The sequence below is a fragment of the Cannabis sativa genome, chromosome 2 (genome assembly GCF_029168945.1).
Source record: "Cannabis sativa cultivar Pink pepper isolate KNU-18-1 chromosome 2, ASM2916894v1, whole genome shotgun sequence".
In the NCBI taxonomy this organism is placed as follows: domain Eukaryota; kingdom Viridiplantae; phylum Streptophyta; class Magnoliopsida; order Rosales; family Cannabaceae; genus Cannabis; species Cannabis sativa.
The window spans coordinates 45,983,990-46,004,345 of record NC_083602.1 but is presented as its reverse complement, the minus strand read 5'-3'; the positions used below and the strand labels follow the sequence as shown (position 1 = coordinate 46,004,345).

At 33.6% G+C, this 20,356-nt stretch overlaps 2 protein-coding genes across 2 annotated transcripts; one reads left to right on the top strand and one right to left on the bottom strand.

Annotated features, from left to right (window-relative positions):
- The first annotated feature begins 1,810 nt into the window (after positions 1 to 1,810).
- Positions 1,811 to 2,362, top strand: LOC115720214 (uncharacterized). The gene has a single exon (XM_030649370.2). It carries the CDS (start codon positions 1,811 to 1,813, stop codon positions 2,360 to 2,362), a length of 552 nt encoding a protein of 183 aa, XP_030505230.2.
- A 12,671-nt stretch (positions 2,363 to 15,033) lies between these two features.
- LOC115719368 (polyadenylate-binding protein RBP47B') lies at positions 15,034 to 19,693 on the bottom strand. The gene is made up of 8 exons (XM_030648381.2): positions 19,338 to 19,693; positions 18,140 to 18,623; positions 17,037 to 17,113; positions 16,835 to 16,965; positions 16,308 to 16,404; positions 15,908 to 16,069; positions 15,622 to 15,722; positions 15,034 to 15,535 (listed from the first exon to the last, which is right to left on the bottom strand). Exons 1-8 carry the CDS (start codon positions 19,530 to 19,532, stop codon positions 15,445 to 15,447), a joined length of 1,338 nt encoding a protein of 445 aa, XP_030504241.2. The 5' UTR covers positions 19,533 to 19,693; the 3' UTR covers positions 15,034 to 15,444.
- Positions 19,694 to 20,356: the final 663 nt, after the last annotated feature.

Sequence of the window (20,356 nt, the reverse complement as noted above, 5' to 3'; positions counted from 1 at the left end):
ATCCCTTTACAGTGTAGATCATTCATATAGAGGATCATTGATGAAATTAGGATTATAACAATGGATAACTAATGATGTGTCTATATGGTAGAACATATAGAGCATTCTATATACTGAGAGTGCAATTCTAAGTTCTATGCGTGGATTCAACGAAGAATTAATAAGTCAGTGAATTTAGGTTATAAATTTTTTATCTGCTTATTGGAAGCTCGGTTATATAGACCCATGGTCCCCCCACTAGTTGAGATAATATTGATTGTAAGACTCATGTAATTGATTTTGATTAATCAATTATAATTCTCAATTTAGACTATGTCTATTTGTGAATTTTTCACTAAGTAAGGGCGAAATTGTAAAGAAAGAGTTTTAGGGGCATATTTGTTAATTATGATACTTTGTATGGTTCAATTAATAAATATGATAAATGACAATATTATTTAATAATTATTTATAGTTATTAAATAGTTAGAATTGGCATTTAAATAGTTGAATTAGAAAATTGGCATTTTTGAGAAAATCAGATGCAGAAAAGATAAAACTGCAAAATTGCAAAAAGTGAGGCCCAAATCCATACTGTATAGGGTCGGGCACTTTTGTAGGGTTTTACCTCTGATATTTTCATTATTTTAATGCCAAATAATTCAAACCTAACCCTAGTGGAATGCTATAAATAGATAGTGAAGGCTTCATGAAATTTACACTTAACTTTCACACTTTTTATTCAGAAAAAACCTGAGCCTCTCTCTCTCTATCTGGCCGCCCACTCCCTCTCTCTCTTCTTCCTTGAGATTTCGAAATACTTAGTGATTATAGTAGTGCCCACACACAGCAAGTGATACCTCAATCATAGTGAGGAAGATCGTGAAGAAAGACATTCAACAAGAAGGAGTTTCAGCACTAAAGAAGGAGAGAAAGAGATCCAGGTTCAGATATTGATAATGCTCTGCTACAGAAAGGAATCAAGGGCTAGATATCTGAGCGGAAGGAGTCATATTTTTCCGCTGCACCCAATGTAAGGTTTCTAATACTTTATATGTGTTTATTTTATCGTTTTAGAAAGTTCATATTTAGGGTGTTAATCAACATACTTGTGAGTAGATCTAAGATCCTGGTAAAATAATTTCCAACACATACCACCAGAATTTAAAAGGCAACAATTGAAGAAATTCTACTCTGAGGTCAAACACTACTATTGGGAGGAGCCTATCCTCTATAAGCATTGTGCGGATCAGATTATGAGAAGATGTGTGTCGGAGGAGGAAATGTTCTCTATTTTAAATCATTGCCATAGCTTGCAATGCGGTGGACATTTTAGTGGGAACCGTACTGCTGCTAAGGTCTTACAAAGTGGATTCATTTGGCCCACTTTATTTAAAGATGCTCACCAATTTGTTCAAGCATGTAATCGGTGTCAACGAACTAGAAATATTTCAAGAAGATGCCTTTGACTGGAATTCTGGAAGTGGAACTTTTCGATGTGTGGGGCATTGATTTCATGGGACCTTTCCCGTCATCATACAGTAACACATACATATTGTTGGATGTGGATTATGTCTCCAAATGGGTTGAAGTAGCAACACATCTGAATGATGGTAAAACTGTGTTAAACTTTCTTCAGAAGAATATTTTCTCCCGATTTGGAACACCAAGAGCAATTATAAGCGATGAAGGAAGTCATTTCTGCAACAAGCAATTTGAAGCTTTACTTGCATGATATGGAGTTTGTCACAAAACAACACTTCCTTATCATCCTCAGAGTAATGGCCAAACAAAAATTTCCAACAGGGAGATTAAATTGATTCTGGAGAAGATGGTTCAGCGTTCAAGAGAGAAATGGGCTAAAAAGCTGGATGATGCATTATGGGCCTACAGGACAGCATTCAAAACACCAATAGGAATGTCTCCCTATAGGTTAGTATATGGTAAAGCTTGTCATCTACCAGTCGAATTAGAGCACAAGGCATTCTGGGCTATGAAAACATTGAATATGGACTTGGCAACAGCAGGAGAAAAGAGGCTGCTACAACTTAATGAGATGGATGAGTTTCGCAACGAGGCTTATGAAAATGCCAAGATTTATAAAGAGATAATTAAGAAATGGCATCACGGAGGCTTAATCAGAAAAGACTTTCAACCCGAGCAACAAGTCTTACTCTTTAATTCCAGGTTGAAATTATTTTCGAGTAAGCTAAAGTCAAGATGGTTGGGTCCATTCACGGTGGTCAAAGCATTCCCATATGGAGCTGTGGAACTCAAAGGTGAAAGCCCAGACACTTTTAAGGTTAATGGGCAGCGGTTAAAGCTTTACTTTGGAGGTCATTTTGACCAAGCCAAGTCCGCCATGATTCTGGCGCTTCTTTGAAGAAATCAGTCAACGTCCGGCTATATGACTAAAAAGACAGCGCTATTGGAAGGCAACCCAAGACTTAATGGTGTTTTTAGTTGAACTGTTTCATTATATTTCTTGTTTTTTTTTTGTTGATTTGTGTTCATTAAATTTGTAAACTGGATATTGGTTTTATGTTTGTATAGAAAATAAAATAAAATAATTTTTCTGGGCAACTGCCCAGTGGCCGCGGTGAGCCCAACCTCAACCGCGGCCATAAGTCGAATGGCAGAGAGCAGGTTTTTTAAAGACTTCCTCGCCGCGGCAAGCCCAACCTCAGCCGCGGCCATAAGTTGAATGGCAGAGAGCAGTTTTTTTTAACCTCGTCTCGCAGCGGCGAGAATGCCCAGACGGGTTTAAAAGGGGCATTACGATTTCTTTAAAAATCAAAACCCCCTTTCTCAACCCTAAACTACTCCTCCGAAACCTCATCCACCATAACCAAATTTCTTCAATCTCATCTCACCAAAACCCTTTTTCTTCCATTCTTTTCATAATCATTCATCCCCAATCACTCTAAAACACTTTTTCTCTCATCAAACATTCTTTTCCTTTCCAAAACCATATCCAAATCCCTAAACTTCACCCAAATTCAAAAATTTCACTATTCATCATCATCTACCTCAAGAGCTTCAAGGTTTTCTTCAATGGAGGTAGAGTGAAGGAGATTCTCATTGAGGTAAACAATTTCTTATAACTATCTATGCAATTGTTAATAGATAATTTTGATTTTTGGAGGATCTTGTGAAATTGGTGTGAATTTTTTTGGAATATTGTTTGAGAAATTACTGTGGAGAGTTGTTTGTGAATAACATTGTGAAATTTGTGATTGGGTTTTCACCCGGAAAGTGGAATTTTAAGGGGAGATGCTGTCAAAATTTTCTTGAATTTTTGGGTGTTAGAGATTTTGAGCAAGAATGGGTCCTAAAAGAGCAAGAGTGAATGAAAGAGGGGGAGCTTCTTCATCTAACCCACCTAGGTCATCGGGCCGTTCAAATGTTGATAGGGCTAGATTTGTGAGTGCCGAGGCACAAGAGCGCTTTCTACAACTCAAGGATAGGCCATTCATAGAAGATAGGGGCATGGAAATTGGTGACCTTAGACACCCTAGAATTGGCATTCCTTCTATATTTGAGCCCATTAGAGAGCAAGTAATCAATATGGGTTGGACAAAATTTGTGGATATTACTGAAGGAATAACCAAACTCTAGCTGTAGAATTCTTTGCCAATAGGCCAGAAAGAGAGGGTGAAAAAGTAAAAGTTAAGGGTGTTAAAGTGCAGTTTTCCACAACAGTTATCCATGTCGTATATGACTTGCCAACCTTCACCTGGGAGGAGCAACCACTGAAAAAGCTTATTCAAGAAAAGAGGTTGAATTATGATGAAATAGCTGAAACTTTAGGTTACCCAGGTCTTAGGTTTCATGAATACAATGGAGAACCTTACCAGTTGTATAGGTGTGAATTAAACCCGGTGGCCAAGGCATGGCTATATTTCGTGAGTGCTAGGCTGGTACCCTATAAGCACTACTCTGATGCTCAAATAGACATGCTGAAATTCGTCTATGCCATCATGAAGGGCTTCAACCTAAATGTGGGGGATATAATTAAACAGAGTATTGATACTATGGTTAAAGGATCTTGTGGGGGTGGACTCGGGCTTGCTGACATTGTCACCACTTTGTGTGAGGCGCATGGAGTACTACAATACTCCTATGATACAAAGGATGCACCACAACGCAGTATTGACATGGCCACGATGTTTAGATTTAAACCACCACATCCCCATGGTCAACCGCCTACTCGAAGAGATCCTCCTGCGGAACAACAAGAAGAGTGTAAAGAAAATGTATCGCAACGTATCGCTGGGCCTCTCGACCCAGCCATGCAATACACGCATGATCAACCGAATTATCTTATTCAGCAGAACATGCACATGCAGAATTATATGGCGCAGAGGAGCGTTTTTTATGAGAATCAAGTGCAACAATTAAATTCGCTGATCACAAGAATGAATGTCGGAGTTGAAGAGCCCGATTACTTGGTGATGCTGCCCCGCTTCAATCCTTATGACCAGCCACCTCCACCAAACCCCTTCTGATGGGGCTCAAGTAAGTCTCTCTCAACTGCAATTTTCTTTTCTCACATTAGGGACAATGTGTATCTTTAGTTAGGGGGGAGAGATTTATTTTTTTTTTCAGTTTTTCGGTTTATGTTTTTCATTTTTTTGGTTACTCTTTGTTATTGTTAGTGTCATGTGTTGATAACTGAGCTGGAATATTAATGGAACTACTGTTGTTTACTTGTACAATGGATTGGAATGTTAGCCGTATGCTTGAGTCATGAACTCTTTGAATTGATTTGGATGTCTTGTAAAAAGTTTGTTCATTTAGATGTAAAGCATTGACTTTTGAATAGTATCACTTTTATTCTACTTGGATTGTGGAATGTTTGCTTGACATGGAATAGAACTTGTGTGACATACTCTCTTGAAGTGAAATCCTTGACGATTTTTTCTTGGAAAATGATTTAGGCAAATTTTCTTTGGACCGATTGAGCCTTTCGAGCTTACCTGAAAAGTTTTGTCCTTAGTTTACCCAAAGTTGAGCTTTAGCCTGTTTCAAAATTCTCACCACTTAAGAGATTGAAAAAAATTGTTATGCGAAGTGCCTTTACTATTAAAAGAAAAGAAAAAAAAACACAAAGTAATAAATGTGATAAATTCTTCTTGAAAAAAATGTGAACAATGAGGTAGGCACATAAAAGAGGAAAATTTAATCTCTTACCAGTTTCTTTGGGATAAAAGTATGGATAATTGTGGGTGCTTGTTCGGTATAATTTTCTTATGGTATAATGTAGCCTAAATGACTTCTCATCTACCCGTTTTACCTGAGCCATGATATTGTAACCGAAAAAGACCTTTTGATTCCGAGCAAGAATTGTTAACCTTAGTGGAGAGAGGTATGTCATTCAAGCTTATTGAACATGGGTTGGTGGAATGTCGGAGAGTGTAGAACGGTTGTGATATGAGTGTCAAAAGAGGTGTTTTGTGTCTATATGAATTGCTTACTTCTAACCTGTGCATCCAAGTTAATTCTTAGAGTTATTGAGTTGAAATTCAGGTTATTGAATTGCTTGAAGTTGTGCATGTGGTAGTGGTAGTTCAACCATTGGAAGGTTCAGTTATCTAATGCATCGTTTTATTTCTGTTTTAGTTTTAGTTTTAGCTTTACTCGAGGGCGAGTAAAGATTCAGTTTGGGGGAATTTGCTAGGCTATTTCTAGCCTATGTTCTAGATCGTTATTATGTTTGCTTTTCGATGTTTTAGGATAGAATTACGCTTGTTTTCTATGTTTTCAGGTTTCTCGAAGCTATGGAAGCCCCGGGTTACAAAAGTGCAATAAAAGACGAGTGGAGCCAAGAAAAACGCAAAGTTGATGCTTGGACCACTTGTGGCCGCGGCGAGCCTGACCATGGTCGCGGCCATAACTCGAGAACAAGAGACCAATTTTGAGGGATTCAGTAGCTGCGGCGAGAGGTTTCACCGCCGTGGCCACATCATTAGTCGCCGCGGCGAAGGAAGCCATGGCCGAGGCGAGAGCCCGTACAAGCGAGGCTAATTTTGTTTTTTGAACCCTGAAAATGAGAAATAAAAAGAAAATTGTGATTGTAAATGAGGGGAAGCGATTTTGAGACCTAAAACGCAGTGGAGAGCAGCTAGAGGAGCAAAGTGAAGATCTAGAGTCATTCCACCAACAGTTTCTTTCTCTCTTCCTTTTTAATTTCATTATGTTGAATTCTGTTTTAGGAATGGTTATGGATTTGAACATGAGCTAATCTTCCATTTAGGGAAGATGATGAATGTTTGTTAAAGTTTGCCCTAGTTAATGTTAATTGCCATTCATGTTCACTTTGATTGTGTATTATCCTTATTTGTGTTATTTCCATGTTAAAGCTTGATCACCTTCTGCATGTCTATGATCTCAATTCAAAATCTAAAAAGTGAGAATTGAGAATGCTAAAATTTGGATAACCTAAGTTTTTGTAGAACGAAGGTATTTACATGACTTTTGTGACTTTTTGGGATTATAGCTTAATGCAGATTTTAGGCAATTCTAATTAAGAGATTAATTAGAGAGTAGGAGATCTAGAACCTAGAAGATCTAAAAAGAGCTAGGGTAATTTGAATAATCTGTCATTCACAACAAGAACTGGAATAGTAATTAGGCATTAACAATTGGGTAAACCTATCAACAGGATTCTCTTCCCTATCTTCTCATTTCTGATTAATTTTTATTGTCTCTTTTAGCTTCTTGAATTTTTATTCGATTATTGAACTGGAAAAAAATATTGATTTGCCAAATAGAAACATAGATTTAATCTAGTGGTACTCAGTCCAATTCCCTGTGGTTCGACCTCACCTGTGTGAGCTTACTACTTGATTACGTACACTTGCGTATTATTTACAAAATTCGTGACAATTTCCCAGAAATCAAACACTTAACCAAAAAAGTTCTACCCTAGCATGCAAATGAACAGTAAAGACACAAAATATCTAGGAAACTTACATGAAGGTTGAGAACTGGGAGTTGGTGTTGATCGACGGTAAAATGTGGATTGGCAACGATGGAGGAATAGCAGTAGGAAATCTATTGTTTTTGAAATTTTTTCTCAAAGGTGTTCTTGTGGAGAAATGGTGAAGTGGTGAAAGTAACCAAATGAAGGAGAAAGGCTTGCTTTTATAGGCCAGAACGGGTGCAAAGCAGGTGTGATCAAGCGTCATCGTACGGTGGGAATCGCAATCGATTCGCATTCTGCAGATCCAACGGTTGGGATAAATGCTCATCAGGGCGGTTAAAAATACTAGAGTACTTTTCTGACACCGATTAAATGCTCTGGATCATTAATGGACGGAAACGAATCGTTGCCTGCGAAAGGCAATAAATTTTAATGATGACTATCATAAATGCAGCCCACGTGCCTAAAGCACGTGCCAGGAAATCGATGAGTCACCCGGAGGCACCAAACAAGCCTCGTTTACTCTACACCAAACAAGGCTTGGGGGTAAATGTTTCCCTTAATTTTTCCCAAAATACGTGGACCTGTATAAAGATGACACGTGGAGCTGAGAGGCCCAGCTCCTAAAGAAATCAACTAAGTCTTTGGCAACAGAGGAGTATCGATGAGAAGATAACTCCCAGAGAAGATCTGAGGAGGATCCACGTACTCCAGGAGACCAGAGCAATGCTAAGGCATCTCCGGGAGGTACTGGACTCTATTTGAACAGTCACCTCACATTTAATGTCGCATGGGAGAAAACGTATTGGAACTACCATAAGCAATATGGCTGACGGCGTAACCCCTCTTTTGCAGTTATTACGCTGTGATTAATAAGGCTAGTGATGGCTACTTTATGAGGGATCACATCAATCAAGAAGGGATAAAAGATTATATCCACCTAACTCCTAAGATACCTACGTATAGGTCATGTATTTCCTATTTGGTATCTGCTAGGAATATGTGCCCCTATTGAACCTGCACAGAAAGATAAGTGATTCAGTTCTAGGGATTCTCCCAGAAAAATACTATAAATACCCCACAAATACACTAAAACAAGGGTCGAGAATTCTGGGTTCATAGAAATCAAAGGGAGAAAATAAGAGAGAGATTCACCAAGAACATTCTCTGTAATAAATACTCTCATAAATAACAAAGACTCGTGGACTAAGGCTCGTTAATGCCCCAACCACGTAAAAATTACATGCATTAAACTTTCTACAGCTTTCTTATATATATTATTTAATTGGTTGCCGAAAACCTCAGTCAACACTCTCAAAAAATTAAAAAAATATGAAGAAAAAATTTAGAAAGCCACATAGACTCTTATGTGTTTTCTTTTATATTAATATATAGATATTACCTATTAAGGTTACAAAGTCTTATATTAGTAATGTATAAAATATATAAATTATTCTACTCATTATCAATTAAATTTTAGGCTAATTAGGATTTTTACTCCCCGAACTTTGACATGTACCAAATCATGCCCCATGAAATTTTAAGGTCGTTAAAAATGCCCCTTGAACTATTGGGATTGTTGAATTTAAGGACTTTTGTCTAATTTTAGTAAAAAAAGTCTAACACGGATGAAAGTTTAGGAGGCATGATTTACTATATGTCAAAGTTCGAGGGGTATGATTTGGTAGATATCAAAGTCTGGGGAGCATGATTTAGTACATAAACAATAACTGAAATAGTAAAATTGAATAAAATTAAACAAAAGTCCTTAAATCTAACAATCTCAATAGTTCAGGGGGAATTTTTAACGGCCAGAAAAGTTCAGGGGGCATGATTTGGTACATGTTAAAGTTTGGGTGGTAAAAATACTAATAAGCCTTTGAAAAATAATTAAGCTACTAAGACTAACTTAGTTGTGAGGGAGGGATGGGAAAAAGGGAGAGGTCATGGGTTCGAACTCAAGACCCTTAAGCTATAAATTGACTGTAAAATACTATTACGCTACACTCAGAAAAAAAAATGCGTGAGTTGTTTTTTTATCATATTTTATTTTATTTCTCTCCATCGATCTATTGTGCTCTTCTAGAAAATTATTTTCATTTCATGAAAATTTTTATTTTTATAGTTTGTATTTTTTTTTTTTGGCAAGGTTTACAAAAATATATATTTTTTTTTTTTGAAAAATTATTTTGTGGAAAAAATTAAAAGAAAAAAATTAAAAAAATATGAGAAAAATAATTTAAGATAACTAACGAGGTAACCAATTACCTCCTTAAGGTAACCGGTTATCTTATACTATTTTTGTTAGAGATATTATTACAATGGAAGATAAACCAAGATATATACAACTCAATTGTAAAAATAATACAAGGACAATAAAAGAGATTTGATTAAATATATGTTACAATACATATATATACACTATATATTACATATATATATATATGAAAGGTAGAAGAGAAGATTACAACACATGCATGTAATATAATATATGTATATATAACAAGAGAATAATATATATGTATACACTCACTCACAACCTTGAGTGTAGATTAGTGGGGATCACCATGACTTGAACAAGGTATTACACCTTTGTCCAAAAGCTTATTTCCCCCTATCTCTAAGCACTAAGGGAACTCTCTAGGAAATAGCTTTAGGAATTATCAAGCCTTAGGGTTTTCTAGCAATGTGCTTTTTTGATAGAAAACTTCATCTCAATGAGCACATTAGACTCCTTTATATAGTGTTTAGATGATTACTCTAAGGATTCAAAATACCACCTCATTTCTCTCCCATAAATGAGTATTACATTTTGTAACAACTATATCATCATAATTTTGAAATCCTTAAACCAAATTGTGTAACAACCCTTTTATTACACTAATAATATGTGATCAACACAAGAGTTACAAATGACAACAAATTGTAACTCCTCTCCAAGTTACTATGTAGGTTACAAAAGTGTAGGTTAAGTTATAGGTTACACATTTATTTACCATACACACTTAATATATATTATTCACATAATATTATATATTACCACATTTTAATCTACATATTATTATATTAAAAATAATATAACAATCCCCCACTAGATTAAAATGTGTGACACACTTGTAACACACTTGTAACATTTATTTAATCAATCAAAATATTATATCAAAATATAACATTCCCCCACTTTGATTGAATAAATACACACTTTTAAAGAAGTCTTGCTTAGGTGCATTAGGTAAAATGTCTTTCGACTTGAATTTTACCTTAGTGTAGTTACCACAAAGTTTGATGAAATTTTGGTTGCCGTAGCATTGAACCATTATTCCTTTAGTACAAACCGGTGATAACACACACACCCTCGCTAATGCTCACTTGAGACAGCATGTCTCGCTCTTGCACCGTTAATGGCCATGTGCAAAATTCCAAATCATAGACTCTCTAGAGAATACTCCCAATTCTCATAAGAGGCGGCACCACCTCTAGCCCATATAGGTGGAGTTTTAGTGTCTCACCACTCTTTAGACTCTTCTTAAGCTTAAGTGAGTTTTCTTAAGCTTAAGCTCCATTAAAAAACCTTTTGGTTTTAACCCTCAATTTTCACAACATGTACTCATTCATAGATGAGACAATTGAGTACCATATTCACTCTATTGACTTGTTATTACCTATTGAACTTAAGACTAGATGTTTACTAGTGTTAAGATAGGTTACCATCAATGAGCAAAACACTAAGGGAGTTTAGGTCTCATCCCTCGAAAATTCATGCTTTAATCTTGTACGGAGATTAAGCGATTTGTTATAACCTCTCACTATTGATTCCATGTGAATCATGCATGCCAAAATATAGTGTTCACTTTGTGACCACTTTTCTCCTTAAGTACTTAAGCTTTGAAAATTCAATCATAAAAAATTAATTTTCACACAACTCAAATTCTCAATAATTTTGATACCAAACATATCAAAAATACACCAATTTAGACACCAAACATGTCTAAATTCTCATATTTTATTTTTAGACACCAAGTATGTCTAAACTTTCTCATATTAGAGTATACACCCCCACTTTTTCACATTTCATTATTAAGACAATATCTTGATTTTAAAATGTAGAAGACCACTTTGTCTCTATAACTCTTTTAATTAATTTCCTTCTTGAAATTATTTTCACTTAACTTTGACACCAAAATATGTCAAAATTTTACATATACACATAGCCAAATTTGATTTAGAATTTGAATTCAAAATCAAATAAATTAATCAATAATGTCTCAACACATTTTGATTAAATTTGTGGCTCACCCCCACATTTTTACCATAAAGTGTATATAAAATATCACTTTTGTGTATTTTCCTCTTCAAATGACTCTTTAAGGCCACTTTAAAAATACCATTTGACATTTTTAGTTTTCTCAACAAAACTAAAATATCAAACTCACATTACTACTCATAAAATAATGTGATTATTTTTACTCATAATTTTAAGGTTATCTCCTTATTGAGATTAGCCCAAAATTATACCAAAGTTAACAAAATTCTCATCAATTTTGTTCACAACTTTGATCATTTAAGATTCAAAATTGCTTCTCCAATTTGGTTATCTTTTCACTATTTTTGAATCCACATTGATTCATTTACTTTTGAGTCCAAAATTGCTCTTCCAATTTATGGCTCATTTCACAAGTTTGGATTCACTTTTAATCCATTTGTTCTTGCTTATGACAATGCAAGTCCAATAAAAGTGTAACTCTCATAGTCCACTTTTTCTTATCTCAAATATGAGATGATTATCTCTTATAACCCAATAAAAGATGTAACTTCTCAAAAGCCATTTTTTATTATCTCATAAAGTGAGATGTTCACTACCAAATTGAAAAAGAATTTAAAATATTCTTTATTCACAAAATAGATGATAATAATTTCCACATCAATAGCAATAAACAATATTATATTATTACTATCAACATTATTATCATACTATATAACTCATACATTAATATAATATGTATGTTACTAATCAACATCTTATATGTAACATACACATGAGATCAATATTAAATTCACAATATATATGTTACATATCTCATATATACATAACATATGTACTATAATATACATATATATCATATACACATAATATATACATTAATTACACAACTATATATGTTACATACCTCACACATATATAACATATATATACACATTAATACACATGCATGATATATATTATATACTCATAATATATATATTATATATGCATGTCTCATATAAATACATAGAAATAATTATTTCTACATATTTAATCTCACTAATATATATTATATCACATGCTCTACATATATATAATATATATTACTCATATATATACATGTTATATATTATATACCTCACATATATACATATAATAACATATAAAATTCAAATATCATATTATATATCACTATATATATTAATATGATATAAACACATGATCATGTATATGTCACATATATATAACTCATATATATCATATATATTACTATCATATAAAATAGTAAATCACATTATATACCACCATGCTCATCCATGAATAGTTTACACAGAAAATCTCTTATCCTTGTATTCTCTCAATCTTGATTTATCACCTCTTCCATTGAAAAGGAATAAGCTTTTGATTGTTAGAGATATTATTACAATGGAAGATAAACCAAGATATATACAACTCAATTGTAAAAATAATACAAGGACAATAAAAGAGATTTGATTAAATATATGTTACAATACATATATATATACACTATATATTACATATATATATATATGAAAGGTAGAAGAGAAGATTACAACACATGCATGTAATATAATATATGTATATATAACAAGAGAATAATATATATGTATACACTCACTCACAACCTTGAGTGTAGATTAGTGGGGATCACCATGACTTGAACAAGGTATTACACCTTTGTCCAAAAGCTTATTTCCCCCTATCTCTAAGCACTAAGGGAACTCTCTAGGAAATAGCTTTAGGAATTATCAAGCCTTAGGGTTTTCTAGCAATGTGCTTTTTTGATAGAAAACTTCATCTCAATGAGCACATTAGACTCCTTTATATAGTGTTTAGATGATTACTCTAAGGATTCAAAATACCACCTCATTTCTCTCCCATAAATGAGTATTACATTTTGTAACAACTATATCATCATAATTTTGAAATCCTTAAACCAAATTGTGTAACAACCCTTTTATTACACTAATAATATGTGATCAACACAAGAGTTACAAATGACAACAAATTGTAACTCCTCTCCAAGTTACTATGTAGGTTACAAAAGTGTAGGTTAAGTTATAGGTTACACATTTATTTACCATACACACTTAATATATATTATTCACATAATATTATATATTACCACATTTTAATCTACATATTATTATATTAAAAATAATATAACAATTTTTCCATATTTTATAAAAAAAAAATTGTTGAAATTTTTCCATTAAAAGAATTTTTTTGAAAAAAAAAAAAAAAAAAAGTAGATTTTTGCACAAATTTCATGAAAACCCCATAAAAATTGTAATTTTTTGCACATCATAAATTGATGACTTGTGTGACTCTCAACTTTGTACTTTAATGAGTCTATGTCACTGCAATGAGCTTTGTACATATAATTACTAAAAGATTAATTATGATTTTTACCTTAAATTTTGATATACATTAGATTATGTCTTCTAAACTTTTTAGACAATTAAAAATTTCTTTTGAACTATTAAGATTGTTAGATTTAAGGATTTTTGTCTAATTTTACTAATAAAAGCTTAATGTAGATGAAAATTTACAGGTATAATTTAGTAAATGTTAAAATTCGAGAGTACGATTTAATATATGAACAATCACCACATTAGTAAAATTAAACAAAATTAAATAGAATTCCTTAAATCAACAATTTTAATAACTCGAAAAAAAATTTAACAGACTAAAAAGTTTAGGGACAAAAATTAGTCTTAGTGAGAACAAAAACAAATGCTAACTAAAATAATGTATTTGAGAGATGATAATCACATCTATTTGGTACATTTGTTATTTTTGTGAAATCTTACTTCTATCATTCATCTTTGAAATGTAATTATTACCTGAATACTTCTCAAATTTTACATGAATATATATAGGCAAGTTGAATAATTGTTAAATATTTTTAAGCATATCAACATTTCTATCTCTTATAAATTATAAATCTAACTGTAAGTGTTTTTCTTTCTCTCAAATATCACTATATAATTAGATGACTACATCATATGCCAAGCACTTTTTTCTTCATTATAATATGATTCATTTTTAATAATCACTCCAATTAATAAAGAAACAAGCACATTTTTTCTCAAATTGTATCTTTTGAATATTGTTTTTTTTTTAATAATCATTTTCTTCTATCTTATTTTTTGTTCTAATTAGATTTAATAGAAGAAACTACAAGTTAATGACTTATTTTACACAAGTTTTTTAACTTTCTGAGTTAATCAACAAAGAACGTACTAACGTGCCTTTTCAACTAATTCTGGATCCACAACACATGTCTTATATATGCTATTTTAGCTAATAAATTATTGAAAGTAGACTCAATAACTATTTTGCTCTCCAAATTTCGACATGTATAAAATAATGCTCCTTAAACTTTTCATACTGTTAAAATTCTTTCTGATTATTGAGATTATTAAATTTAAAGATTTTTGTCTAATTTTACTAACAAAACCCTAACGTGAATGAAATTCCAGTGGATATAAATTGGTGCATGTCAATGTTATGGAAGTAAAATTTGCTAGAAATCAAATTTAAAAGAGCATAATTTAATATATGGACAATCGACGTTAAAAATTCTCCTCAAACTATTGAAATTGTTAAATTCAAAATTTTTTATCCAATTTTACTAACAAAAACTTAACATGAATGAAAGTTATAAAGGTACAAATTGGTACATGTCAAAGTTAAGGAAGTTAAATTTAGTAGATATCAAATCTCAAAGTACGTGATTTAATACATAAACAATTAGTAAAATTAAACAAAATTTTAACAAAAATCCTTAAATTTGAATGACATGATTTGATACATATTAAAGTTGGAAAAGTAAAAATTCTAATTAATCTTAAAATACATCTTTATTTTGTTCAATTAACAATTTTAATTACGAAATTATCAACGAAGCACTACCAAGGCATGTCACTTTCACTTGATACAAACGAGTAGATTTTACAAGTTTACTATCCTCTACGAAATTATTAATAATAGTTTTTTTTTTCCTCCTTTCTAAAAGAAAAAATTTCCTCATAAAAATAAAAAATAAAATCAGGAATTATATTTCAGCAGAACAAGAAAAAATTTTATTGTCAGAAAAAAGGTCCCACTCTGATGCCGCAAAAAGCACAATCAAGAAATGGAAGCTGATTCAATTTGCAGTTAACATGACACTATACTCTTTTATATTCTTTCTCTACCGCTCTATCCTCTAACTTCTACAACAATGTAGCAATAGTCTCACCAATCTGAATCTGGTTATGAATATGTGCATCTAAGTTTGCTGTGTAAACAAAGACGTTCTCTGCCATAAGGGACGGCCTAGCATCGCACTTCCATGAACAGCGACGTAAGCAGCATTCAACCTAGCAATCAACCATGAAGGATTCAGAAGATAGAAAAATATGGACAAGAGATAGGCATTTCATGACAAATATATTGAAATATTTACTTGTCAACATCAGGTGTAGCCAATGGATCATCCAACTCTTCCCTCTGCTCTACAGCTGGGACAGTTGCTCCTATAGCTGCCATATCTAGAACACCATCAACCTGAAACAAAATATCCAGTAGGAAATAAGAATAATAAATTACTAAAGCCATGATAGGCTATTAAAAAGCCACATTCATCAATTTCTCAACACCATGATTAGCAATATGAACCAAAACCATTTCCATAAAAATTCATGAAGCTTTCACCTCCATCATGTGAGATGCATTACATATTTAAAACTTGCCTGTTGAGGGTATTGGGCATAGCCAGCATATGCATTGTATGCATATAACGAAGGATCTTGTGTAGCAGCCCCATACGAAAACGCATCATATCCTTGTCCATAACCATAATATGCCGCCCACTGATTTGGATCTACTTGCTGACCCCAGCCACCAGATACGTCCTAAAATAAGTTGGTATAAAGTTTTGTCAGGTGTAGGGAAAATCTACAGTAAATTTTTTTCTTGTATCTGTAAAAGTCCTTAAAAGACCATCAGAAAGCTAAACTCATACCCGTGTATGTAATCATTAGTCATATTTTAGTTTCATCTATATCTACCATCTAAAATACACTGCACCATTCCAAATCAGCTTGTTATAAAATCTTTTCTCTTTTTAGAAAGAAGTACATGACCAATCACCTGTTTAGCTGTTGGGCTCCTACCCCAAGAAACCCGGACTATTTGCTGACCAATCATCTTTCCCTGCATTTTTTGAATAGCTTCTTCAGCAGATGTCCTACAAAAATAACAGTTATAAGAAAATTCAGAAAATCAATACGCAATATATCTTTTTCCAAGAAAAAAGAAGCAACTTGATCATAGAAGAGTGGAGAAAAATGATTAAAAAAATATTGTTAAATTACAATAGAAAGTGAAACAAGTCATAGAACATTCTGCATGCAACTTGCATTGCCACCTTCAATCCTCTATACACGAACAACTTCGTTAAGTCTGACAAAAAGGGAACTTTTATAGCTAGAGACAGGAGGAGAGATCACAACATTGCTAACTGTAGAAAACTTATAATTTCTTTAACAACCAAAAGAGAAACAGAAACAATGAATTCAAATAAGAAAAGAAATCCACGTAGAGACTACAGAGTTCTTGTTAGTATGTTTCATTTAAAGAAATCATGTGATGTCAAAAGTTTCCCGTGTTGAACAGACCTTATCCCGAACTGTATAAAACCACATCCTTTGCCAGCAGGAATCTTAACATAGACAATCTCCCCAAACTGCAAAAATGTTTGCTTCAACTCCTCTTCAGTGATATTTTGATCCAAGTTACCAACAAAAATCTGTTATGAAAAAAGATTGTGAGATTAAGAGATAAAATAAAACCAACATCACTTAGTCCAGTCTAGCTCACCGTAGTGTTGTTTGCATCATAATCTGCAGAAAGCACAGGGGCTGTTGGTGTACTGTATGCTGAAAGTGGATATGCCGCTACAGGAAAGTCAACAAGTGTGTTTATAAACCAGGTTGAGGTCAGCATATCAGAAACTAGAGCAGGAAAAGCATGCAACGGAGCCAATTCCAGCTTTGCATGTCACAGACTCGTAAGTCATAACTAATAGTAGTAGGCAGTAATAAGCATTGTTTCAAAAATTGGTAGGCGAGGTGGTGGAAAAACGTATCTGACGCTACGCCTCAGCTGCTGTCATTGAGGCATACGCCTCACACACTGATAGGTGGACTTGAGACACACACCTCTGAGACGATGTGTACTGAGGTGCGTGAGGTGTACGCCTCAACCGTGGGCTGATTTCGGCTTTTTCTTAAAGCTTTTCTAATAGCTATTTTCAGACTTCTAAATGACTAATGGGCTTTAGTTTAGGTCTTTTTTAACAGATTTTTAATAGAAAATACAGGAAAATATAGCCCTAATAACCCTAACCCTTTCATGCAACATCTATCATCTCTTTCCTTCTTAGCTGAGTCCCTCCCTCTCATCAACCTCATGCATATATGTCTTCTATATAAGTTTAGAACCTTTATCATTTTTCGGTTGAAATTGAACCATTTATGGATTTAGTTTATGATTTTAAGACTTAACTAGTAATTTTCTTGAATTTTATGACTTCGTTATAGAATTATGTGCTGTTTGCTATGAAATAAAATAATTTTCATGAAGCTTTTCTTCTTATTGTTAAGGTGTATGTCTCGAGGCATAACTAAGGGAAAACAACTCAGTACCCGATTTTGTTTTTTGCTTTTTCCCATAAACCACACACATAAACTCATATGAACACATACAGATACATTCATACGCTACACACCATTCCCGCAAACATTGCATATGTTGTTAATAGTGTATAAATATACCCAAAACAATTGAATACTGGGGATGCACTGATGGATTCTCTTTTACTGAGTGGTTCAAAGAATAGTTAAAATCAGGTATTGCAAGACGATAAGTATGGTAATCACAAAGTCATCAATCGTAACAAAAATTATCAAAATGAAAAATACCTTTTGCAGCAGTGTAGGGCTGTTGAAAACCAGTGGTCTTCTTCGGTGTTGCTGCACTAATTCGCATTGGCCTAGTTGAGCAATAGACACCATTCATTTCCGACATAGCACGATTCCTTTCTGTCTCATCAGAAAATTTAACAAAACCATATCCTTTTGAACGTCCAGTGTTTGGATCAGTGACAACCTTGGCACCTCTAACTGATGGATATTGAGATCGGAAGGTTTCTTGCAACAGATAATCTGTAACATCAGGTGCCAGATCTCCAACAAAAATGGAGTGTTCAGGCCCAGCATCAGGACGTCTTTCACCAATACCAAAAGAAGCCCAGTTCAACCTGAAAGTTTGTTCAGTTCCAGGCATCTGGGTACCATTGTAACTCTGCAAAATCCTCTCTGCTGCTGCATGAGAAACAAACTCCACAAATCCGTAACCTTCAGGCTGTCCTGTGATTTTGTTGCGTATAATCTTTATAGAAATAACCTGCATATAGTAGGAGAATCCACTTAAACGGTTGCAAGAACTTTCCTTGGCACACTACCAGCAACTAGCTTTTGAAAGTTCCATCCAAACGACTTACAGCTAGTGGCAGTGATATCATATCACAAAAACTTTCAAAACCTTTTTTTAACTGTTACACAGTTTACGATATTATAGCAAGAAATTGAAAATATTAACAAAGGTCCAGAAAAGGATGGCATAATTGTTCAAATAGGATTGAAACTCAGCTTATATATTGGGAACAAAAAACAGAAAATTTCTGGGTATTTTGAAACTATGTTCCCTCGCCTAAATTACACTAATTTAAGTGAAATAACCAATAAAACATAACGACTAACTTCAAAATGTATATACATATATACATATCATGACAATTAAATTGCTAAAAGGATTTTTTTTTCAATTCTTAAATCGTAGAAAAAACGAAAAACAGTGGTAGCAAATAGATACATAAACATAGAGAAATGAAAACTTCGCCGGATACATTGAATTTTTCATCTCTATGCTAAATCATACCACTTTAGGTGAAAATAACCCCCAAATAACACCTAAATTTCAATATATATATATATATATATATATAAATATAAAGGGGTTTTTCAATTCTTAAATCTTAGAGAAAACCATAAACAACGGTAATACATTACATAAGAAATATAAGCACAAATAGAGAGAGAGAGAGAGAGATGTGTAAACCTCGCCGGTATGAGCAAAGCAACTATTAAGGTAGTTTTCGTCGACCCAATACTGTAAATCCCCAATCCAAAGGGTTCTGACCTCCTCAACGGTGGTAGGCTGATGGTGGTGGTGGTGTTGTTGTTGTTGTTGTTGTTGTTGTTGTTGTGGTTGTGGCTGTTGAGGATAACCCTGAAACGTCGTTGTTGTCGCCATTAGAGGTACCTTCCTACCTACTTTCTTTGCTCTCTGTCTTTCACAGTTCACTCACACAGTCTCTCTTCCTTCCTAAACCCTTTCCTTTGCCTCTCTTTCTCTCTCTCTCTGCTCTCTGAAAATGTAATATGTTCGCCCAGTAGTCTAACGCCACCACCACCCTACGACGTCGTACTAATAGAATGGCAAAGCAATCTCCTTTTCCACATTTGATGTCGTTTATGTAATTTGAATCGTTTTTACATCCATTGCCGTTATATACAATAATTGTCGTTACTTACAAAATAATTTATTATTTTAACAAAATATATCTATCTTATATTAAACTTATATTAAAGGTGACTATATAATAAAAATTGTTATTTTTTAAAAAAAATATTACAATTTAAATTTATACTACATTAACAGAAGGTGTGCACCCATCTCCACATGGGCCCAGCTCTAGATGTCAAAGCCTCCATCTGCAGACTTGCTTGGCTTCTCTCCGTGAACGAAGAGCCTATTCCAGTTCAATCCAGGAACACTGTCGAGCCCTCGTAAGGTTTCGTACTTCGTAAAATTGCCATAAATCCTAAATTTGTTGACATATTCCTCCATTTCCTAAGGATTGTCATTCAACATCAGTCTTGGAGCATTCTCTTGCTCCAGGACCTCTTCTTCCAGTTCAACCTCTTCTTGTTGTATCTTCTTAGATATAATTTATGTATAAAGAAAGAAAAACCAAACAGTTAGTGACCCAAACTACCTAGTATAGAAAGGGAGCAGGGGAATCCTGTTGGGTTTTGTGCCCTAAATAAAACTCATTTCAATATAATCAGATTTAC

Coding starts and splice junctions, on each gene's coding strand:
- LOC115720214 (XM_030649370.2), top strand. CDS start 1,811: ATGGTTCAGCGTTCAAGAGAGAAATGGGCTAAAAAGCTGGATGATGCA.
- LOC115719368 (XM_030648381.2), bottom strand. CDS start 19,532: ATGGCGACAACAACGACGTTTCAGGGTTATCCTCAACAGCCACAACCA. Junction 18,624..19,337: donor GCTTTGCTCATACCGGCGAG/GTTTACACATCT, acceptor TACTATATGCAG/GTTATTTCTATAAAGATTAT. Junction 16,966..17,036: donor ATGATGCAAACAACACTACG/GTGAGCTAGACT, acceptor TTTTCATAACAG/ATTTTTGTTGGTAACTTGGA.